The 23,969-nt window shown below is 54.2% G+C and overlaps 1 protein-coding gene across 1 annotated transcript; it reads right to left on the reverse strand.

The window, feature by feature from the left end:
* Positions 1–8,703: 8,703 nt before the first annotated feature.
* On the reverse strand, positions 8,704–13,754 carry R3HDML (R3H domain containing like). Its single transcript, XM_039699809.1, has 6 exons — positions 13,533–13,754; positions 12,876–13,236; positions 11,441–11,559; positions 10,793–10,925; positions 9,606–9,721; positions 8,704–9,504 (listed from the first exon to the last, which is right to left on the reverse strand). The coding sequence occupies exons 2-6, from the start codon at positions 13,134–13,136 to the stop codon at positions 9,372–9,374; spliced, it is 762 nt and encodes a 253-aa protein (XP_039555743.1). The 5' UTR covers positions 13,137–13,236; positions 13,533–13,754; the 3' UTR covers positions 8,704–9,371.
* Between the last annotated feature and the right edge of the window lie 10,215 nt (positions 13,755–23,969).

The following is a 23,969-nucleotide window of genomic DNA, read 5'->3' on the forward strand; positions in this document are numbered from 1 at the left end:
AGCACAGGATGACTCAGTCCAGAGGGGAGCAGGGAGGCTGCTGAGCACCCAGAGTTTTCTTCTCTGCAGGAAGTGAGGTCTGGAAAGTGTGGCCAAGTGTTTATAACGGAGGAGGAAAATCGTGTGAGGGAATAGAGTGGCACTTCACTAGGGTTTCAAGGCACTGAGTGACTGGGTTGCTGAAAGGGAGACTGGGCACCTCTGAATTCTGCCTTGGGCTGCATGGCTGTGACCCAACTAGGGCCAGGTCCCATCAGCCTCTGTGTCCAGAAGAACCAACTCAGGGACACACCCATCTGAAACACCCATTTTCCTGCATTTTCCTTCCTGCTCGGATGACTCTTCCTGCCAAGCCCACCTCTGCTTTTGCTGTGCCAAGGAGAAGAGAGCTCATTCCTGCCCTCCAGACATCAGCCCCCAAGCAGCACCTTGAAGGCACGAGCCTAATGGAGCAAAAGCATTCCTAAACCATTCCTGTCCTGTCTCCACAAGCTTCTGCTTCCACTCAGGCCTGCCTGAGGTATATTTGAGTTAATTTGGAGTGCCCACAGCCAGCAGCTTCCAGGATGCTCCTGGTGGGTCAGGAATGGGGAGTGAGCAGCAGATCTGTCCCTCAGCTCTGTGCCCAGGGAGGGGTGTGCTGGCAACAGGGGCTGATGCCCAGCATTCCCATGTGGAACAGGGAGCAGCATCAAGGGCAGGGCTGGACTGAACTATGTGTAACCCTTGACACTTCCCTGCACCCCTGTGTTGCCACACAGGTTTTAGTGGCTGTAACAGGGAAACACACCCAAGTCAACAGACGTTTCTCCCAGACAGTGGCAGTCTCCAGGCACACACCCATGGATGAGCCACAAGCAGCACCTGGCTCTGCTTCCACCACCTCGGTCCCACCAGCTTGCTGGCAGCAGACTTTAGGCAGGGCTGTGGATCTGAAGCCTGGCTGCTTGTCCCCTTGTCCCTCCTGCCTCCTTGTTCCACTCTTCATTTCCCGTTGCTGCCTTTGGCCTGCCAACAGCCAAACTCTGCATGAGCTGGTTCCCTCAGGCATCCATCAGTACTTTGTCCTTTCTTCCCTGCTGGGCCACCTCACCTGAGCGTGCCTGTCCCTGGCACAGGACCTGCTCAAGCAGCAGCCTCTTACCGTGTGGTATCAAGGCTTTGGGCACCATGTGGCAAAATGATCAGCATCCCTTGGGAGCAGAGAGGGAGAGAAGTGGCTGAGTGGGGCAGGAGGAGCTGGGCTTTGCCTCCATGAAGGGCCCTGGGCCATAAAGCCAGCACTGTGGCTGTCGTTTGTGTGTCAGCAAACATGTTGAATGAGCTCGACTGTTGATTCTGACCGTATAAACCAGTGTTGTGGCACTTGTTCGGGTTTGTGCAGGTTTTACAGCTCCTGTTCTGAGAAGTACCCATGTATTTGGTTTTGCTCCTTCCTTCAGGTCTATCTGTTGACATTGGCTCTCCTAACCAGAGCGTTGGGCCATGCCAGGAAGCTGAGTGTGCGTCTCTCCTTGTGTTTCCCACTTTCCCAGGAGTTATCACCTATAAAATCTCACACACACCCATGGCTGGGACAGGTTTCTGGTGCAGAGGCAGGTGAAAGGTGTCTGCTGGTCCCCACCACTGGTTGGTGGGTTTGGGTTCCCTGTGTTCAGTGACAGGAGATGAGCCACCCACCCTGACAGATGGATGAGCAAAGCTGCAGGAAAGGTCCTGCCCTGGAATTCTGGAGTGAGCAAGGTCTGAGGTCTGTAGGGCTGTGATGAAAATCAGGCTGTCAAACCAGCTTGGATGTGCAGAGAAGGAGAAGATGCTCCCAGAGCACTGTCACAGAGGATATGGGCTATGCCTGGTCACCTGCTATGGAGGCACACACTGTCACCCATTCCTACCTCCAGTCCTCTTCTCAGCAGGAGCTGCCAGCAGCATTTGTGCCTTCAGGGACACCTTGGTGTGGAGCCTCAGAGGGCTTGAGCTCACAGTGATGGTCCCCATCTGTCTCTGAGCACCAGAGCTCCATTACCATGGGGATGCACTGCAATCCCTCTGGTGACTGCAGGATTTTGGGATAGAAAGTCTGGTCCAGCCTTGCAGAACAAGGGTCTGTTTGCTCCTTGACTGCTGGTGCATTTTCACAGCCACTTGCTCTGCCTGAGCTGCTCCTCCCACACCTTTGGTGCAGCATCCTGAGCCTACCTTTGTTTTTTGAGAAATGTATTTCCTGAAGGGATTTGCTGAGTAATCTCTGTTGATGCTCAGGCTGAAGCTTGGACAGGAGCTGTTCCTGGGAGGAATTGCTTCTGGGACCCAGCTTTGCTCAGTGACCCCAGTGCCTCTGCCCAGGACAGGAGAGCAGAGCCCTCAGCCCCGGGTTCACCCTACAACCCTTACCTTGAAATTCACCTTCCATGAAAATTCTGCAACAGTTGCCATTTCCACATTCATTTCTGCCAGAAACCTTGTTTGCTTGAATATTTGAGGAAAGCAAACAGAGAAGGAGCCTGAACACAAACAGTCATGAATGTTTTTTTGCAGTCTTTGCCCTGTTCTAACCCCAAGCCTGCCAGCAGAGATACCTGCAGGCATCCCCTGATGTACCCCTTGGCTCTGCCCTGTGCCCCACTGCTGGCCCTGGTCCTGCTCCAAATACTGCTGTATGTAAGAGAAGCTCACCCAGCTCTTGCTGTCTGTGGGACCACCATCACCCACCACCCCTTTGCACTCATGCTAAGTAAACATTTTTTAATGCCATTTAAGAAATGCCAGCAGATGACTAACAGAGTATGACTGGCAGACCTACACCGGCCCTGCTGAGCTCAGAACATTTCTCAGGCACTTCTCAAGCACTTCCTGAGCCTCTTGCTGCTCACCTTCCAGAGCTGGAGCTCATTTCCTGCTGACAGAGCCCTCTGGGCTCACTCCCCCTATAAAAATACCATTGTGTTTCAAGCAAAGCCGAAGATGAGGAGTGCTGCTGGCCCCATAAATAGCTGGAGTGAGGTGGGAGAAGTCACAGCCCTGTGGGTAAGTGCAGACACCCTGTGACACTGAGCAGCACCCCCAGCTCTTCCCCAAGGAAACCTTCACCAAGCACCAGCAAGCAGCTCTTGGGAGCAGGCCAAGGTGCTAACACAGTGATTGTCCCTTTTGCATCCCAGCAAATACCTGTGCTTATTCCTGGCTGCCAATACCCTGCTCAGGCACTGGAAAGTGCTGGCCTTGCCAGCACCAGTGCCACAGCCACCCCAACATCCAGCAGGGATGGCCAGAGTGGGGACAAGGAAGGGGGCTGTGCCAGGGGGTGTCCTGAGACCCATCAGTCCCTGATGGCTGCCAGGCCTTGGACACAGAGACCAAGGAGTAAACAGAGGAATTAAAGAGCAGCTGACATGAGCAGTCAAGGAGGAAAAGCTCAGTTCAGGTCATATCTAGAGGAAACCTGCAAAAAATTCAATGCATCTGGCAGTGAAAAATTAAAAATATTCAGAAAATTGGCCTCCTCTTATGTTTCTGAGTTGAAACTATTGCCCACATTTGACCAGAGCTCCTGAGCAGCAATGACGTCTGGCATTTTTCAGCTGTTTTCCAAAGCTGCTTTACTGAGCAGGGCCAGCCCTGGTCCCTGCTGTAACCACCAGCCTTGGGGATCCCCAGCTCTGAGGAGATCCAAAATACAAAGGGGTGGTGCTGCCTGCACTGGGATTGAGACCAATTGCCCAAAATGTGCCCAAGTCTCTGTGAGAGGCTAAAGGTGGATCAAGGGGCTCATCCCTTCCCTGCTGCCCAGGAGGAGATGTTCCCCTTACCCCCTCTCCATCCTCCACCTTCTCACACACCTCTTTGCAACTTCCTGCAGGGATTTAGCACCAGTGGAGCCCTTTCCAGCTCACAGCCTGTCCTCAGCAGGTGCTGGTGAGGATTGTGAATGTGCCTCCAGCTCCAGGTCTCTCCAGAGCTGCAGCATCACTCCCTTCTCCCCCAGGGACCCACCCAGGGTGCTGGGCACAGGGCAGCTTTGTCACTGGCAGGGCATCCTCCAAGTCCTTTACACAAGGCACAGGTCTGATGGGAGGGAAATAAGTGTCTCAAAGTGTCCAAAACATTTAGGGAAAACACTGGTGACAGTCTGGAGCAGGGATGAGTGGGGAGGGTTGCAGTAACTGCAGAGGGGGGATGCTCTTACTGATGCCACCACTGCAAGAGAGGGCCAGACCTGCTGGCTGTCCCAAGGCTGATTAGAATGTACCCCTGGCTTCAGATGGATGCTGAAATCCTGAAGCTCCTAAGACAGATGGGGAGCAGGGGAAATCAGAAAAATCCTTCCATCTATCAAAAGAAACTGGAAATAACTGTGACCCTCTCCACAGCTGAAGGCTCCTCTGGAGGACCCGGGTGTGCCTCCATCAGGCATGCCAGCTCCATGGCCTGTCCTGCTGAGGGCTGGGAGCTGCTGGCTGCCAGGGCATCACTATGGGCACAGTGGGGCTCAGCACTGCCACTGCTGTGTGATTTTCCCTGCTGCTTTGCAAGGGAATAAACATCCCAGTGACCCTGGGAAGGGTTTGGCCACCACTTTGCCATCTGCAGGATGGTGCATCCCAGCTGCTGTGCCCACTCTGCTGCCCGGCCCCAACCCAACCCTACAGAGCTGCCAGGGAAGCCAGGCACTGCCCAGTCCCCATCCCACCAACCCTTCCTCACCTCTATTTGGATAACTTTTTCACCCATTTTGTTTATGAGGACTCCCCTCCTTCTGCCAACACTCTGAGTTTCCTCTCGCTATAGTCTGGGAGGCCCATCTCGCTTTTTCATTCTCATTATTTCTCTCTCCCCCTTGCCTGGCCCCAGGCTTGCAGCGGGTGCTGGCCAGAAGCTGCTTTTGTTCGGCCGGGGGAGCAGATGGGGAGAGTGGCTGCAGGTGGGATGGGCAGTGATTCCTCCCCATCCACCCCACAGCACCTGGCTCTGCCTGCACTTGTCCAAGCTCAGCATGTGGCTCAGTTACTGACTCTCAGACTGAAAAGTTAAAACAAAAACAACTTTAAGAATCACAATTAATTAAAATACTTTTTTAAAAAATTCAGGGGAAAATTGCTGTTAGAAATGTTTACCTGCCTGTGTTTAAGGTCACTGATGTGCCAGGGCTGCAAGTGGCTGCTCACATTAGACCAGCTCTGAGTGGACAGAATAACTTCATCCTAAGTGATTGAAGAGCTTGTTCAGCTCCTCCTGCTGCATGTGTCAGGCAGAGCTGGTTGCTCACTGCAGAAATTAGGTTGGCTTTGCCCCCTGGGGCTAAGCTGGAGGCAGGCACTCTGGATGTGGGGACAGCCAGAGCTGGCCACCCTGCACCACCAGGTCTCCCAGGCTGATGGGAGCATCCCTTGAACCTCCCCTTCTCCTGCAAATGAGGTGCAGGTCAGTCCCTGGAGGGAGAGTGGGTCAGGAGCCATCTCCCACCAGCAGCGGGGGCTTCAGCCTGAGGGATGCTCAGCACTGGCTCCTCCTGGGCCAGTTCCCCCTCCAGGATCTGACCCTATGCACATCTCAGAGGAATCAATCCTTCATTTCTCCAGCTCACACGTGTATGGCTCCTTGCACTTTGTCCAAGCAGCACCTGCTGGACACAAAGACACAGCCTGCACTAAACAGACCAAAACCTGGACAGTTTTCTGGGCATTTTCCTGCAGCTCAGAGGTAGGAGTGAAGAGAGCTCCTCCAGACACCTGGCTCCTGTGGGCTGGGGATGTACCACCTGATAAAAGCAGGTTGAAACTCAGCATTCTGTAACTGCTTGATCACGACTGCCTGCTCCAGTGACACTACAGCAGATCCTGTACAATTCCTACACATTTCCATTGCCATAGGCCATGGACCCACCGAAATGCTGACATGCCCTGTGTGTGGCCATGGCTCACCGTGGGGTGATGTTACCTGAAATAAAGTGATCTGCAGAGTACTAAAGTGCTGGGGACGGGGGGCAGGGAGGCACAAGGCACCATGAATGCCACAACAGAGGTGGGTTAGGGCTGGAGGTGACACCTGTGAGAGGCTGCAGGCCTGGATCAAGGGAAGCAGCCACCCAAAGAGAGGCCATGAGCAAAGTGGTGGGAGTCCCACAAGCCCTCCTGGGACCTGGGTTTGCACACACAGTACCTGGAAGGTGAGCTGGGCAGGGGCTGCACGCTTGTAAAAGAGAAGAGGAGCAGGACATGAAAAATAGAGTGAGGAAAGCAAGGTAGTATGATGGGGAGCCTCATGAGGTGTGATGGAAAGCCAGGGAAAGCGATGGAGAGCCCTTGAGAATGATGGAGAGCCGTGAAGATCTGATGGAGAGCCACGAGGAAGTGCTGGACAGCCATGAGGATGTGATGGAGAACCTCTTAACTGTGAAACCTCAGCTGCTGGAATCTCACTCCGCAGCCTGGCCGTGCCCAGGGAACCAGGGTTCCCAGAACACACAGGACCAAACCAGCTGCGTGAGGATGCTGCAACACAGGCACAGTTGTCCCATCCTGAGGATAACCATGGGCTGATGTCAGCCCAGGCAAGGGCACCTGTCCCCAGGAGTCCAGGGGTGCATTTGGTGGCAGCTGGCCTCTGTCACAGCCAAGGAGCACAACAGGGGGTTAGTGCCCACTGTGCCACACCAGAGCATGGACACAGGCCTGGCAGGCATCTCGCCGTGGCCAGGTGACCAGGCAACAGTGTGCCACCTGATGCTGTGCCCCGCAGAGGCTGGAGGCTGCTGCTTGTCCAGGCACTACACTCCCTGCTGGGAAAGCTGCCCAGCCATAACACTGGCCCTTGGCGGGAGCACAGCGCTGGCAGGTGCCCGCTGTGCCCACTCACACAGCCCGGGCACGCCACGGGCCACCTGCAGCCTGTGCATTGGGGCTGGCAGTGTGTCCTGGCACAGCACTTCACCTCCTCTAAACTGCTGCCACTTGTGCTGCGAGCCCGGCAGCAGCAGCAGCCCCTCTGCCAGCACGTGGGGCCGCTCTGCTCCCTCAGGCACGTGCCTTCCTCTTTGGGTCAAGCAGAGTGAAAGAGAGAAAACACACGGATAGGATTTACATCACATCAAAATCAACCAGAACCCTTCTCCTGCCTCCACCTCCAGCCCTGCCTGGGGCGGGGGGAGCGCGGCGGGGCTGGGCCGTGGGGCTGGGGGCTGCTGGCCGCTGCCAGCCCCGCTTCCCGCGAGCGACGCCAGGCCGGCAGCGCGGGCGGTGGGAACGCCGTACTCACCATATGGAGCCTCCATCTTAGCGCTTAGCTGGGTGCCTACATTGACCATGTCTCGCCGGCTACTGCTATGGGGACTTGGGGCGAAAACCAGAGGAAGTAGAGGAATAAAAAAGAAATCTAAATAAATAAATAAAAATGTCTCTCACTAAGGAACTAGGTGAAGGCAGGAGGGAGCGCGGAGAGGCAGGGCGAGGAAACCTGCCTCTCCTGTTATCTTATTGATTCGCTTAATCAGGGCTAATGTGGGTGGAGATGTTAAATAGTAACCAAGCTCTTATGGAAACCAATCTGCAAGGTGCCGTTGCTGTAGCTATAGTAACTGCTGCCAAGCTAGAAACTCAAACACGGCTTTTACTGGACTCTTTTGGGGCTCCCGCTTCCAGATGGTGTCAAGGCCGGGGCAGCCGCCAGGCTGGGGTTCACCCCTGGCCACGGGGAGCGGGGCAGCCGGATCCAGCTCTGCGGTGCCCCAGGTGCTGCTGGGTTTTGTGCCATCACCCGCCCGAGATGGGAAACCAGGTGTGAGCCTGTGTACTGTGAAGGACAAACACAGCACGGGGGCCAGGGGCCATGGGACAGGTGTAGGGACTGGTAAGGCACAGCACAGCCTGGCTGAGGCACAAGGGGAAAAATGCCCAGGCCATGAGTTGGGGCTTGTCTGCCTGCTGCCAAACCAGAGAGGTTGCTTGGGGATGCTGTGGTGGATGCAGGGTGATACCCTGCGCACAGGACTGGGCACTGGGTGCTCGCAGCTCCTCCCTGTCTCTCTGTTTCTAAATCACAAGGTACCACAGCCACTTTTGGTTATCTGTGCTCCCTCTGGGCCTGCTGCATCCAGGATTTCATGGTAGCAGATGTGCAGATGAGCTCCCCATGAGGCTGTGGCTGCCCCTGTGACACTGGGGGCTCCATGTCAGGAGCAATCTGGGCTGCCAGGGGCTGTGCTGAGGCCAGCAGGGCCATGGGCAAGAAGTGTTGGAGAGAGGACATCAAGTATGTGCAGAATCCAGAAGTGAAGCTGAAAAAATGATTATCCATCAGCACAGAGCCTTCCATATCTCCTGTACATCTCAGGAAGAGGCCAGGCAGGTGGAGGCACAGAGGGGTCCTTGCCAGTCTCAGGATCCCCCCCAACACCTCAGCTATTGAAACCCTGCAGCCCTGAGGGGGCCAAATGAAGGACATCTGCTCCTCTGGAATGGAAAAGCACATCCCAAGGGACATGCAGTGGGGAGAGCGCTGCTGGATGCAGAGGGCTGCAGAACAGGAATCCACAGCTGGATGCTCAAATCCAAGGACTTGTAATTCAGGAATCTCTGAGTTTGCTGAGTGCTGAGAGGTTCTAAAGAGGGAGGGGATGTGGATAATGGGGCGCTCAGTGGCACTGGGGTGAGGTAGAGCGGTGGGATGGTGTGGGACAGCATGGGCGGGACAGTGAGTGTGTGGCGCTTCAGCGTCATCACCACCCCGCGTCCCAGCAGTGCTGGCTTCTCCCACACGATGGAGCAAAGCGCCCAGACATCTCCTGTGCCCGCAGCCCGTGGCCCCACTGAGGGCATCTGCCCCCCCCTTTGCTGCTTACTCCCCAAACCAGAGCAAAGGCACTGGCTCGGTGTTACCCCGAGGCTTCAGGAGAGAAGTGAGTGAGAACCAACACAAGCATGGGGGTCTCCAGACTGCTTTATTGGGGGCTCAGAGCTGGGGGCCCCATGGTCAGAGGGGCTGCTGTGAAGCAGGAGCATGCTCAGGGCTCCCCACTTATCCAGCTGCTCCCCACAAGGGGAACATCTTGGTGTTCACTTACTCCAGCCTCTGCCTTAGCACCGGGGAGGGACAATGGGTCTGCAGGGCAGCAACCATGTCAGCCAGCCCCACTCCCCCCATGCACCCCTAAACCATCCCCATTTCAGAAAATAGAGACCTGAACTGTCTGTAGATCCCCCAAAGCGGGAAGCAGCCAGACAACGAACACTGCTGGAGACATGTGTTAGAAAAGCATTTTCCTACGTGGCATTAGGATGAAGCAGGTTGGACAGCCAGGCTGCCGGGGGTCAGTGTTATAAATAATTCCTGTTCAGCCCATCTCCATGGCCGGGGCTCCTCCTGGGGCTGCAGCCCTAGAACCAGCTGACTTGGTTGGATTTGACTCCGCTGAAGCACATGTTGTTGGAGCAGCCCCCGCCGTAGGTGGGGGGGCAGGCTGAGCACGGCCGCCCCACCTTGTAGGGCGCTTCTCCCAGCCAGTTACCCCTAAAAAGAGAGGAAGGCATCACCTCTGGGCATCATCAGCCCACTGCTGACACTGCTGTGGGGAGGGAGGCTGGCACGGGGGGCTCTCCCCAGTCACTCACTTGATGGCGTAGTTGCAGACGAGGAGGATGGCGTGGCGCCACGTGCTGCCCCACACCCGCACGTTGGCACACGTGCCCAGGGCACAGCCCAGGCGGCTCGAGGTTGCCCACACCATCTGTGCCAGGACAGAGAACAGACCCTGTTGTATCCATCCACCCACACACCCCACAGCTGATACCCCCAGGATGCCAGTACAGGCTCTGTCCCCCCAGGGAATTGCATCCCAGCTGCCCCAACCTCTTTGGCTGGATGCTGGCCCATCACAGGCAGTGCTTTGTTACCACAGGGTGACTTTTTGCTCTCCCTCTCCTACCTGCAAACTGCACTGCCCTGCAAAGGATTGCCTTGCCAAGCTCACATCCATGAGCAGCAGTCTGGGTCACTGCTCCAATTTACCCAAATTAGCTCCTAAACCTCTCACTGAATCATGGCCAGCAGCTTACTCTGCGCAGAGGGAGGTGAAGCAAAGACTAAAGCTCCTCCTAAAGCCTCTTCAGGTTAAATATCTTCCATTAAAAGTGTATATTGTCCTTTTGCAACCAAGAGCATCCCTGAGTATCCTCAAGGATGAGCCACATGGGGATGCAGATGCTCAGGTAAAGGTTGGAGCCATGAAGAAGAGGTAATTAGGGGTTGGCACAGTTCCGCTGCCAGGCACAGGAACAGAGGAGTTTTCCACTTTGTGCTGGCCAGGCTGTGTGGGGATGTGCCAGGGGATGAAGGGGCTGCATTCCCAGGGAGCCAGAAACAGCTGGGTGCTATGAAGCTGCTCCATCACAGAGAGGAGGATTCATGCTTGGCAAAAGTACAAAGCAGCTTTTTTTTTTTTTTTTCTTTTCACCACCTTTAAGTTGCCAGAGGTGCAGTGAGGAGAGAAAGGCCAAAGGAGAGGGAAAAAAACTTTCAAAAATATGGAAACCTCCTTGTCAACTGGTCAGAAGGTCCCAGCTGCTTCTCCAGTGAGTTGTGAACCCCTGGGACCTTCCTGCAACAGCCCAAATGCTGGAAAAGTCCAGGCTGGGAGGGCATCGCTGGCATCCCTCCAGCAGACAATGCCAGCTGCCAGGACAGCTGCCTGATCTGAAGCTGGCAGCTGCCAGGGTTTGACCCTGGATCCCTGGCAGAAGAGCTGTGAGCTGCACAAGGCCCCCCCTTGCCTCTGGATCCCAGGGGCTGCAGTGCTCACCTGCGTGTAGTGGCTGCAGACGGAGCCGCTGCATTTGGAGGGGCAGCGGGGGTTGCACTCGCGGGGGTGGGGGAAGGAGTAGTGCTGCTTCTCCTGGTGCCAGGACTTCACCATGTCCATGACAGAGCGGTACCTGCAACGGTGCTACAGGTCAGGTGGATCTCCTCCACATCAGAGGTCAGGGGAGAAGGAAAGGAAGGGAAAGCTCCACACTGAGGAAGTGGAGAAGAGAAATGGTTTGGGGCCAGGGCCCGTTGGGAACAAGCATTCCTGGGAAAAAAGGGATATGACATCCTTGTGCCAAGAACACTTGTGCTCAAGGCTGGAAGACCAGAGACACGTGAGCACTCAGCCACATGGAGGAAATCCAGGACCCATATCCCCCTGGTCTGGGTGCCTGGCAGAGAGGGGAATAGTGGCATACTTCCCAAATGAGCAGCAGGCATGCTGCTTTCCTGTATTTACCCGTCTGCAGGAGCTGGGCCCTGCTCCTGCACCCCGGGCTTCCTGATGTGCCTCTCAGCTCTGTCTCACTCCGTGCAATGCCAGCTCAGAGCCCCTCTGCTCCTTGGCTGAGGGGCTGCTGCTGCTCCTGCTGCAGCATCGTGGGGTGTGGGGGCTCCCCAGGAGTGTCTGCAGGGCACTCACCTGCCCGACTGGATGGAGAGGTTCTGTCCCACGTACTTCATCAGCTCGGGGGGGCCGTGGTCCCACAGGCAGCGCGTGGCCCACGCCTCCGCTGCCCTGGCCAGCCGCTCATCCCACACCTGGCCAGGGGAAGGAAAAGGGCAGGCAGGAGTTTTGGCTTCCCAGAGGAGGGAACAGGAGAAATCTGCTCCCTTGTGCTATGAGGGTTTTCTGAGTGTCCAAAAAAATAGCACTCATGCATTAGGGTAGAAAACGCCCAGGGGAGGAAGCACAGCAGCGTGTCCAGGAGCCATGGACCTCCCCAGCTGCTGCCACAGCTCTGGACACACAGTGTGGCAGAGCAGGGATGCCCTGCAGCACTGCAAGCCCTGTGTGTGTGATAGGAAGCACAGCAGCGTGTCCAGGAGCCGTGGACCTCCCCTGCTGCTGCCACAGCTCTGGACACACAGGAGGGAATCACACACACAGGGATGCCCTGCAGCACTGCAAGCCCTGTGTGTGTGATTCCCTCCAGAAATGAGCTCCTGCACAAGGTGGAGCTGAGCACAGGGGTGAAGCCCTGCAGCCCTGTGCTGCTGCTGCAGCTCGCAGCTGTCCCAGCCCTCAGTGCAGCCCTGGCCACAGCCTGACCGGTGAGCACAGCTGCTTCCTTCATGCATTATTTAAAGCTGCCTCACCCATCCTGAACGCCTTTGGGGAGATGCCTGTGTGAGTTACTTTGGAAGGCAGGAATTTAGGCCAAGCAAGAAGCAGTGCAGGATGCTCCTGGGCATGTCTGACCTGCTCTGGTACCCAGCAAGCTGGGCTGCTGTGTGCTTCTCCAAACCACATCCAGGGACCACCCAGCTGCTCCCTCAGAGCTGCTCCCCTTCCTGGGAACAGGGCAGCATGTGGCACCCTCTGCCCTGAGTAGGCTGGAAATAGCTCCTCTTGGGGGACCTTTAGGGCTGGGTTAGGATTTCCAGGCAGGGTGGACAGAACCTGAGGAAAGCTCTGCCCAGGGTGACCCTCATCTGGCGCTGGCTGCACATCCCCTCCTTGACTCAGTCCTGCACCGTTTCTGCTTCTGGGAACTGGCGCCACTTGGAACACTCAAAAGGGACCCTGGAGATTGTGATGGGATCATCCCTCACAGATGCAACTGGGGAGAGGCTCCTGCCTGGGCTTTGGGTTGGGACCTGAGCTTTTCGTGCTTGTAGCCACCTCCCAGATGTCCCAGACACAGGCCCACTGATCCTAAATCTGCCCTCATGGGGAGACATCTGTGTGCTGGGACTCCATCCCTCCTGCACAGAGGCTGCATGGGTCTGCTTAGCCCCTGGGACCCAAAAAATCCCCCAGGGCACGTGTTCAGCCAGGAAGCTGACATCCCTCCTAGGCTGGGGCTCCCACACCAGAAGTGGACTCAAAACCACCCTGCCAGAGCCCAACTCACCATGTATTCCATATTGGCAGCGGGGGGGGACACCTGTGCCCGCACTTGGTTGTGGTAGTCCAGGATCACGCTCATGTCGTGGGGGGAGAGGAATCGCTTCCGCCGGCCCCGCGGGACCCCCTCGCCCCTCGGCAGCCCCGCGGCCGCGCCCGCGGGAGGGGACAGCAGCTCGGTGGCGTTGGGCAGCAGCAGGGAGCTGGACAGCTGTGTCGCCCAGCAGCCCAAGGCCGTGAGGTACAGGTGCAGGTGCAGCACAGCCATGCCAGCCCGCCCCGGTGCGATCAGCCGGCAGATTTCTGCTCCTGCACGGAGTTAAGCAAGGACAAGGCAGGTTGCTGGTCTCTGCTGCTGGTGTGCAGATCTAGGAGAGAAAACAACAGAGGCACCACTCAGGATTGCAAACACCATACAAGCACCATGTCCCAAAATAACGTGGAAACAAATTTTCTTTTTTCCTTAGTAATAACAGTAGTTTTTCCCTATTGAAAACAGTAATATTTAAAATTAATCTCTTTAATAACCTTATTTATCAGAGAAAATTCCCCAGAACTGTCAGGGATATACCTGGGGAATTGATTTTCTTGTTTGTTTAAAAAAAAAAAAAAAAGATAAAATCAGTAGAAAGTCTCCCCATTTTTTTTCACTTCTGGCACATACCTGTGGCACAGGAGATAGGAGTACGCTGAGAGTCACTGCAGCTGCCTGCTCTCTAACTTCCCAGGAGTTTGGATTGTTGAATAAATCCCCAGCACAAACAGAAACCTCACACAGATAAAGAAACTCACAGCAAGACTTAAAAGCATTGTCAGGAAATCCTAACGACTCGTTAGCATTTAGGTAGAAAAGAAAAATTTCTACTGCAAGAGCCGAGTATTTTTTCTTTTTAAGGAAAAACGCTGGAATATCCCCTCATCCGTCAGCCGATGCACCTCCTAGCATCCCTGCCAGCCCTTCCCGGAGCAGCGGGAGGATGGATGTTCCCGGGAGCACGTACCGTGAGCGCTGCGCTGCGAGCGGCGGAACCCGGCGGCGGCGGGATTGACCTGCGGGAAAAACCTGCGGGAACAACCTGCGGGATTGACCTGCGGGAACGACCTGCGGGATTAATCTGCGGGAACGACCTGCGGGATTGACCTGCGGGAACGACCTGCGGGATTGATCTGCGGGAACAACCTGCTGGGGCAGATGCGGGAGGCTCGGCTCAGCCCCGGCGGGCAGCCCGCTGCGGCCGCTGACGCACAAGCTGCATCTTAACTCTTCCCGCAGGGAACGTGCTGAGGTTTGGGAAGAGCCCTGCCAGGGGATTTATAGGCTGGTGAATGCCTCCGCGCACACGGAGCCCCGCACGGGGCCGGGGGGAGCGGGCACAGCACGGCTCGATGCCTCGGTGGGTGGAGGAGCTGCTCCTCGCTGCTGCCTGGGGGTTTGTTCAGGCTACCTCCAGGGAGAGATTCCCAAAGTCATCTCTTTCGTGCTCGTTCCCTAGCGGGGATCTTGCTGGGAGCAGTGGGCAGAGAAGCCGATCCAGGTCGCTGAGGGATGCAGAGGGAGTTTTGCCCCGGTGAGGAAGCAGCAGGGCTGGGACCCGCCTGGACCACCAGGGTCACCCCACCTGGGTGCAAGCTTAGCAGGTGGCAGAGGTGTCCCTTATGGGGGTGGCTGGGACGGGACCCGGTGGCCACACACGTCCCTGGGTCAGCAGCTCTCCCGTTATAGATGAAGCCACTTGCTGGGCTGGGCGTTGCCACCTGTGTGTAACCCAAGGACTGGGACTTGTCACAGCCCACAGGGACTCTGCCCATGGCCCCACCACTGACCCGAGCTGGCAGTGCCCAGCCAGGGTCATCTCAGGGGAAAGCAGTGGGCTGTCCTCCCTCCACTGGGTCCATGTGTCTGTCCCCAGGGAGGGGAAATGGCTGTAGCATCTGAAAGCCATATCCTGCAGCATGGAGTGTGTTTCCCTACAACATCCCACACAGTCATGATGCCAGGGGACAGCTGAGTTATTGCAGGTCACAGAGACACCTGGCCAGCTGGAGGGGCTGCTTGCAATGCCTGTCACATCCTCCTCCCAGCGTGCTCAGAGCCAGCACAGGTGGCATTGTGTGACCTGCAGCAGGGCTCGCTGCTGCCATCCCCCCATGCTACAGTGCCCCCGGTAAGCAAGGTGCTGGTCTCCCTGTGCCTCACCAGCTTTGGGTTCACCACAGGCGGCTTTGGAGCCAGGATCTGGCTCTTCAGTTGCATGAAGAGGAGCAGCAAGGCCAAACTCCCTCTCCTCAGCTGGCAAGGGGCACAGAGATGGAGTGCAGGGAGGAGAAGGCAGTCCCACAGCAGCAGCAGGTCACTGCTTCTCATGGCCCACAGCTGTGGCTGACAAAACCTGAGGATCCCAGACCCATAACTCCTGCCTGTGCAGGGACTGACAGCATGTCCCAGAGCCTGGCTGGCTGCACCCAGCTGCCCCAGAGACCTGCAGCAGAATCTGACCAGGAGCTCAGGGAGGCACAGACCTGAGCATGGAGCAGGAATAAGGCCCAGGTGCTGAGCTGATGTGCTGTACTAATACAGCCTCACCCTGCTGGGAGTCTCCAACAGAAGAGACCCCTTTGTACATTTTTCCTGGCAGCATCTCTCTCATAAAGCAATTCAAGATGCTGTGGGCCCCGGGGAGCTGCTATGTGCCAGAGGGGTATTTCCATCCACTCCCCAGCCAGCAGGTGGGATGGTGGTTGTGCCAGTGAGGAGACAGGGGAAATGCAGCTGGGGCATCTCTGGCCCCACTGCAGCACTGCAGGAGGGGATCCCTCAGTGCAGAGAGCAGCAGCACCCCATGAAACAGCAGGGCTGGGTATGCTGTGGGGGCTATGCTGTGGATGGCACTGGGAATGCCAGGGCATCAGGGTGGCTCCCATAGCTCTCCGACTTTCCAGGCTGCCTGTTGTAGGGGTCTAACCAGCTCAGCCTCACCTTCCAGCCCCAGATCACCCCAAAACAGCAGCCACCTCTCTGCAGGTGCTGGGCAAAGTGCCATCCCCAGTTTGCCAGCCCTGCAGACACCCCTGTTTCACGTTCATCTATGGAGACAGGCGTGTCAGCTCCAGGGACCAGCAGCAGGACAGCGCTTTGTGCTGCACATGGGGACAGGCACTGGTGCTGCCTCCCTCCACTCAAACCCAGATATCAAATCTCTCATTAGCGAGGCTGGTAAAGGCAGTTTCATTCCCAGCAGATTAAAAAGGCAGATGGGGACATGCAGCAGTGATCTTAACTGGGCAGAGCGGGAGGTGCAGCTGCTGCCAAGTGCACACTGAGGTAAGGACACTGGGGCTGTGTTGTGGAGAGGGTGGTTTTTAATGATCTATTATTTCACAGAAGACACAGCCCTGAGCAGCAAACACTCATCCAACACTGTGAACTGCAAAACTTTTAATTTGGGATTTTTCTTTTGAGTTTCTGTCTCTCTGGGGGCTCGGGGAGATTGAAGCCACCGCAGCTCCCTGTGCCACGCAGCAGCTGAGCCTCTGCGCAGAGGCAAGGCGAGGGTTTTGTCTTGGGTGCAGATTGAAAGCACTGCTTAATCAGCACTCCACGAGACAATCCAAATTCCAGGAACTGGAAGGGGTTTGTGTCCCTGCCAGGCGTAATATCCTGCAGCCCAGACTGGCCCGGCTGCCAAAGCACACGGTATCTGCAGCGAGGACCTCGCCGGGAGCCAAGAAGCACATGCATTCAGCTGGATACAGCCACAGCCGGCAAATTCCCATTTTAATGAGCATCAGGGGGAACAAAAAAGATAAATCACTGCGTTGAAGCACTCTCTTGGCAGAGACACCCTCTGATGCTTTTATGACCAACAGACAGCAGCTTGCTCTGGAATAAGACATAATGGGACTTGCAGGATTTCTCTGTCATGTTTATTTCTCCCATCTGTTGGCTTTGGGCATCACCCATCACCCACATTCCAAGGTGGCAGACGGTGACATGAGCCCATGCAGGACTGAGCAGGGCTTTGCCCTTTGCTGACGTCAGGATCTGCTCTGCTCCCTGAGCGTCCTGGTGCCTGGAGCAGGTTGATGTGGATTTCCATAGCAGGAGCTTTCTCTTCATTGGGGTAAAATACAATGAAACCAGGGTCCTGTCTGAACAAAACTTTCCCCAAGCAATGCACAAACTCTGTTGTTCAAGTAAAATATTCCCCTCCTATCAACTGACAGAAAGGTTCATTTCCATCTTTGCTGAAAGATGTTCCTTTCCACCAGTCCCACCCCAAAACATCAACAAGAGCTCCAACTACCTTGGTGCCCACCCTGGCAGAGAAGGAAAGTGGGGCTTTTGGAGGATTTTTTCATTTCTGGAGCCCCGTAGAGGTCCAGCATATCCAGAGTTTGGTTCCTCCTAACACATCATGAAGGGAGATCTTCCTTCTGACTTGGAGGCTGGAAGATTTGATCTCCATGTCTTGTGACTTGAGTAAGCCCAGACTGAACTCCTGGTTTTTTGTGATCTTCCAGGAGTGAAACACCCATTGAGGTGTAACACAACTGAGATCAGTCCTGAAGTCTGAGGACTCCAAAGTCATCCTTCTTCCTATTTAGGAGCTCTTTGTAAATGCTGAATCCCTTGCTGAGCTAAGCTGAACCTTGGAGGAAGAGCTACTGTCAGACCTCACACTGAAGAGGTGACCATCAAAGGGACAGGAGTTCTCCTGGAGCCTTTCATGCAATGCCCAGCACATCCCTCTGCTTCAGGTGTAATGTCCTCTTATAACCCACAGTTTCTGCTTGTGCATTTGCTAAGGTGAAGAAAAACCTTTCCCATTTTATATATAGTGATGGTGTAGAGAGCCAGCAGTTGAGAGTGTGGGCAGGAGCCTGCACGTGTGGGTCTGACCCAGGGCTACCCAGGGCAGCACAGAGCAGCCTTGCCCTCAGTCTGGCTCCTGACCCCTCCCCAAAAGTGACCTGGACACCACAATTAGCTCCTTTCAGTGGTGCAGCTGGCCAGGACTAATGCTTTTGAGCCCTGAAGTAAAAACCATTTGTTTTGGGGTATTAACTAAGGTGTCCCTCAAGGCTGACATGATCTCCCGTAGCTCCTTGGTGAAGAGGTGGGTGTCAGCCCCCACATCTCCCCACAACACCTGTGGCACTGTCAGAGCTGTGGCCCCACCATCAGCCTGTGACTGCCTGCAAGGGAACTCTGATGGCCAATGGCTCCAGCCAGCACCAAGATATATTTGGAACCTTTGAAAGGTGAGAAATTTTTCCACTAGCTCTAGAAATAAACATCTCTGAAGTCAAGCTCTGTGGACAGTAGTTGCTCGCAAAGGTATTTTTTTACAGTAACTGGGCTAAGTTTAGAAATTCACTTAAATAACACGGAAGCTTCTCTCAGCACAATTTGGAAGATAGTTAATTTGCTGCTTGCTAACAAATGGTTGTTTAGCCTGGTGCTGTGGGTGTGTGATGGTCTCACTGCACACTGCCAAGGTGAGAAGAAACTCAGCTCAGTGGGAAGAGGGACCCATCACACCCCGAGCCAGCTGAGACCAAGACAGACCCAAACCTTGGAACTGACCATCAGCTGTGAGCTCCTCACCAGCTGCAACCAGGAACTGCAGTGCTGTGCCCACTTCCCCATCCCCAGTGCACAGCCCCAGCTCCCAGCAGGTGCAGCCCACATCCAGCTGTGCCCATGGCCACGTGCCAGAACCAACAGCCCTGGAAACACGGTGCTGGTGGGGTTTTTACTCTGCTGCTGCCAGATTTCTGCGTGATTGTTTTCCAGGCTCACTGGTGGGAAACCCATCGCTCACACCCAGGAGTCCTGGTGGGAATTTCCCATCTCACCAGCCTGCACAAAATTCATCATCTGGGGTGAGCTGAGATCATGTCTTTCCTCATCATCTGACACAACCACTGTGTAGTGGTTGGGGGTGGTCCAGCAAAGGGCTGGATCAGCTGCTGGATGGGGGCTAGTGGATCCCAGCCCCGAAAGCCCAGCCCCAGGGAAGTGAAGTCAGGACACCCTGGCAGCCTCACCCTGTAATTTTCTTGCTTGGACGGGGGTGTGCCACAGCTTGACTGCAGCCCCTGTGTATTCACTCCATTCCCTTTTTTTCCAAGACCAAAATTAAGATAGAAACTGAGCACCTGGCACTGGTTCACAGGCAGGTTTTTGTGGCTGTACAGGGAGGTCTTGTTCCCATTGCTCCTCTTGGGGTGGCCCCACTACTCACATGTCTGTAACTCCACTGGGGCACCAGCAAACACCCTCTGACCCTCCCACCAGTGCAAGGTTCCTTGTCTCCAGCTGAAAAAGGTTTTTGCTGTAGCAAAACGCTGGCAGTGTTTGTTTGTTTGGCTCAGATTAAATGACTGGGGCTAAGAGAAATACTGCTTTTCCTCCCTGCCTCTGAAGGAAGAGGGCGATGTTTGCAGTGTTTTTTCATGCCCTGGGATGTTGGGATGGGTGTAAGTTCTCTCCAGGGTCTGCCTGGGGCAGGAAGGTGGAGATGCAGCTTAGGTGGGTGATGATCTTCCAAAGCCTGGGAGCATTTAAAAGCAGGCTCTGGTGAGCACAGGAAGGTGATGCAGAAGGAAAGGCAGAGCACAGGAACTCTCTGGGACATGCAGAGGTGATTCAGGGGCTTTGGGCACGAAGGACATGCACCCAAAGGCTCTGGGTGTGTTAACACTTCTGCACAAGGGTGGGAAGCAGCAGCAGTTCAGCTCTCCCAGCAGTGCTGAAGCAGAGCAAGCACCTGCCAGGTGAGACAGGGATGAAATCCAGAAGTGACACTGAGCAAACCACTTTCCATACGTATTTCTCTGTCCATATTCTCCCATCTTCATTGATCACACCTACCAGAGGGCTCTGAGGGGTTCCTGTGACCTGTCCTGCATCAGAGCCAGTCCTGCCCTCCCAGGTGAGCAGGGCAGGACTGTGCAGGATTTCTGCAACATCTGCCAGTTCCTGGCATGGAAGCTGAAAGGAGCCTGTGATGTTTTTCCTCACTTTTAAAATCTCTTGCTGTACCTGCACATCTTGGGGCTTCCTGACTTCTGCCTACAGAAAGTGAGAAGTTTGATGGACATTTTGTAATTCCCCTCCACTCTCCCCTAAAGATGTATTGTGAATCTTTGCCAAGAAATCTCCTTTTTCTCGTGGGACTTCCAAGCTTTCCCACGTCCAGATGGCTGGATCTAAGCCACCAGATTTCTTTCTGCCTAGACATGAAATTTCTCAGGTTCAGCCATGGAGGCTGAGAAATTTGCAAGAACCACTTTGGTCAAAGCTGGAAAAAATCTGGGAAAGCAGAAATTGAGACTCTTGGGATGCTCTGCAAAATGGGAGTGATTATCTCTACATCTCTCTCAGAAGGGAGACACACTTCTCAGGGACTTTCCTCCCTGACCAGAGGACATGCTGACATGTGAGTCCCAGAAAATCCTGGAAGCGGGACACCTGCTCTGAAGATGAGTGCTCTGAAGCTGGTGTGAGTGCTGGCAGCTCCAGTGTCCCTGCCTCCAGCCTTAGAAGGACAGAAGGAGCAGAATGGGGGATTCCTGCAACTCACTGGCATCTCTGTCCATCCCTCAGGCTGTGTCCACTCCGTGACACAGAGGCCTGACAGTGGCTTGTGCTGACACACCCAGGCTGCTCTGACCTTGCCTGTGAGCCACGAGCAATGGGGAGGAAAGAGCAGCAGAGCTGGGCACACCCCAGTGCCAGGATGATGTGCCTAATACTTTTTTTGATATATAAAAATATTTTTATCAAAAATATATTTTAATATGTAAAAATATTTTGATCTTTGGATGTAACCACCAAACATGCTGCAAATTCCCTACAGCTCACATCATACCCTTCCTATTCACTTGAGGAGAGCTGGGGGCGGAAAATGTGTGACCTGCTGAGGTTTTCAGGTGCCTGGGCTTGTGGTGGCCCGTGGGGACCAGGGCTGATGAGGTTCATGCTGTCTTGGTGCCCCTCCTGTGCTTCCCCTACCCTGGAACCAGGGGAGGTTGAGAGTACAGTGTCCCAGACACAGGGAGGGGACACCCTCAGAGCCTCCCCCAGCATTTCCCAGCCCATGTCCCTCAAAGACACCCTCAGGGGCTTTGCATACACCCAGCTGGACCCCGTTACAGCCCCTGCACTTCCTTTTGTGTTTTTAACATCCAGCTGAGGGTTTCTGGCTGAGAAAGGGAGGGTGGCATTTCCCTAGGGGCCATGTCGGAGCAGTGAAGGTGCAGGGTCAGGTTTGGGAAGGGGGGTGAGGAATTAGCCCAGCCCCATCCATCTGCCTTCGTCTCACCTGGTGCTCAGCTGTTTCTACTTTTCCCCTTCCCTTTTTCTTATTGAAGCTGCATTTTCATGCTGTGCTGATAAGCAAGAGGAAGCCTGGGGGCGTTGGTGGGTGGTTTGGGGGCTGAGTGTCTGCATTTCCCCCTCCACCAGCTGCTGCAGTTCAGACATCATGGGCAGAGTGGTCCAGCAAAGCCCTCTTTCCAAAACAAACACCCTGAGTCCCCCTGCAATGGCTTGGTGGGACGTCAGAAGCCAGAACCTGATAGACTCATGGGATGTTATTTGATGTGTGTCTGCTGGAACAGGTGACTCACAGTGCTCATGGCTGAACCTGCAGCAGCAGGTGGGACACAGAACTCTGTGCTCCCTGAGCAGCTGATGCCCAGCTGGAGCAACTGGCATCAGTGAAGTTGTTACAAAGCTACAGCAGCAGTGCTGGGAGCAGGACTGGTCTTCTCCCCAGACAAGGAAAGGATTTTCCCCTCTGCCTGCTGCAGTGATGGAAAGGATGAGGTGTGTGCAGGAGCTCATGGACCATGCTGGGGAGGCCTCCAGGTCTCCTGGCTGCGGTGTTTTATATCTGCCCACCTCCTGAAGTGGTTCAGTAAATCAACAAGGCTCCCCTCTGTGCTGCTGAAACCCCTCCAGCCGTCTCGCACCGATGCCCCTTGAGGTGATGAGGGGGGTTAATTGACTCTGACAAATATTTACCTGTTTCTCTGGTTTGCACAAACCTCGCTCCAGCCCCAGCTTTGAAGTGCAGTTCAAAGCCCCAGCAATGCTGACGTCTTGGAGGATCGAGCTCAGCCCAGCATGCAAAACCTCTCCTCTAAAAGGAGGGAAATGCATCCCCCATCCTCCTTCCTGGGCACCAGGTGCAGCCCTGGCATTTTCCATCATCTCACAGGGTCCTGCTCATCTTCCCACCCCAGAGAAAGATCTGCTTTGCCAGTTGTTTGGGGCCTACATTAAATAACCAGCCCAAAGAAAGTCCCTGTCCCAGCACAGAGGCAGAACATGTTACACGTGTGTTTTTGTTCCTAACCTCCGAGTGGTGTCAACAGAGATTGGGCTGAGCCGCACATCTGTGGTGGGCTTATATTTTAAAAAAATCTTGTTTGAACTGTACAAATAAACACTTGTGAAAAGAATCCTGTTTCTTTAAGTGCAGTTGGTAAATGCTCTGATTTAGTTAAAGCATTAGGATTTGGCTTTAATTTTATTTTTCACCAGAATTAAAGCTAGAGGAGGAGAAAAAAAAAAGTTGTTTATTCTCAGAACAGTTAGAGTGTAGGCAGGAGGAGCACAACACCCATCACCCACCTCCTCCTCCTTGGGCTGCTGGTGACAGGGGCACTGTTGACCACCCTCCACACCTTCCCTCCCCTTGGTAAGGTGCAGGTGGGGTATTTTGGGAGATGCTGTGTGCCTGGCAGACTGGGATGTGCTTCCTTGGTGAAAGCCAAGAGCAGCCAGGCTGGGACTTGGCTTTCACCAAATCTGGGCCAGACTGTAATGAGCAGTAAAATGCCAGGAGATGCCTTGGAGAAGGCTCTGAAGCTCAGGAACAGACACTGATGTTTGGGAGCATTTAAGCCTACTGGCAGAGAAGCTCAGGAACAGACACTTCAGGCTTAATCTGATGTTTGGGAGCATTTAAGCCTACTGGCAGTTCTTCTGTTCATGGGGCTCCAAACCTCCTGCAGATGATAAAGGGAAGGGTCCTGGATGGGGAAAAGTGGGAAAAACTGAAGCCCAGGCACCAGAACAGCTCTGAGCTTCTTCTTGAGGCAAATTCACTCCTTCCCTGCCCTCACCCTGGGGATGGCTGAGCTGGGCATTGCTCAGCACCTCACACTGTCACATCCTCTCACCTCGGTGCCTTCCTGCCCCTCCTGTGTTTCAGGTGCCACCCATGGCTGATGACCATGACAATAAATCCCATGGCCTGGGGCATCCTGGTTTCTTCTGCCAAAGGTGGAATATGGGGCAGCCCTGTGGTGAAAGCATGGCAAGGTTGGCAGAGGTGTTGAGCTCACTGAACACAGGGAATGCATAGGTAAAAAACCAAACAAATAACTCTTTAAAATAATAATTTATAATATTGGGCATCCAAATTAAGCCTGTGACAGAATTGAGTGTACTGGCTCTTCAGCACACACTTTGAACATCTTTGTAATTATTATTTTTTTGTCTGCAGAGCATTTAAACGGTCATTGTGGTCAGGAAAAATCCAAATCACATTTCCAGCCAACACTTTTATCATTATCCAAGCCAGTAAAGCACAGATTAAATATTATGTATGTATATATTTTAGATTTATATTTAAATATTTATAATTACATATTGGACTGAAATAGCTCTTGTTTTGTGGCTGGCTGTACCTGGTACCCAGTCAAGAAACCAGGACTGTGAACTGTGGTCCTGCAGCTAATCAACATGAAGTCACCTTCAAATTTTACACTCTGACTCTTTCCTTCCACTATATGAGCTAAAAATGCACCAGTGAAGTTTGAAAAGTCTGTATTTCTGAATTTGAATTAATAAGCTCAGACTGTTTCCTTCCCATGTTTGATCAGTTGCAATAAATGGTAGTTTCTTAATCTAAAAATAAAAAAAAAAGGCAATGTTTTGGTACAGTAGCTTGAGGGCCACCCAGCAAATGGTTTTGTGGAGATTGTCATTGAGTTTTGTGTGATCTTTAATCTATGCTTGATAATCCTTATAGAAAGGGAATAAAAGGGAACAACAAATAATGCTTTTAGTGCATGGCTAACA

This window comes from Passer montanus, unplaced genomic scaffold (assembly GCF_014805655.1).
Source record: "Passer montanus isolate IOZ18808 unplaced genomic scaffold, ASM1480565v1 scaffold139, whole genome shotgun sequence".
NCBI classification, from domain to species: Eukaryota; Metazoa; Chordata; class Aves; order Passeriformes; family Passeridae; genus Passer; species Passer montanus.

Bases quoted from the DNA above. Each gene is read 5' to 3' on its own strand.
- R3HDML (XM_039699809.1), bottom strand. From the start codon at position 13,136: ATGGCTGTGCTGCACCTGCACCTGTACCTCACGGCCTTGGGCTGCTGG. The intron at 9,722-10,792 runs GTGAGCACTGCA...GTCCTGGCACAG, and splicing joins TCTGCAGCCACTACACGCAG to ATGGTGTGGGCAACCTCGAG. The intron at 9,505-9,605 runs GTGAGTGACTGG...CTCTCTTTTTAG, and splicing joins GTCTGCAACTACGCCATCAA to GGGTAACTGGCTGGGAGAAG.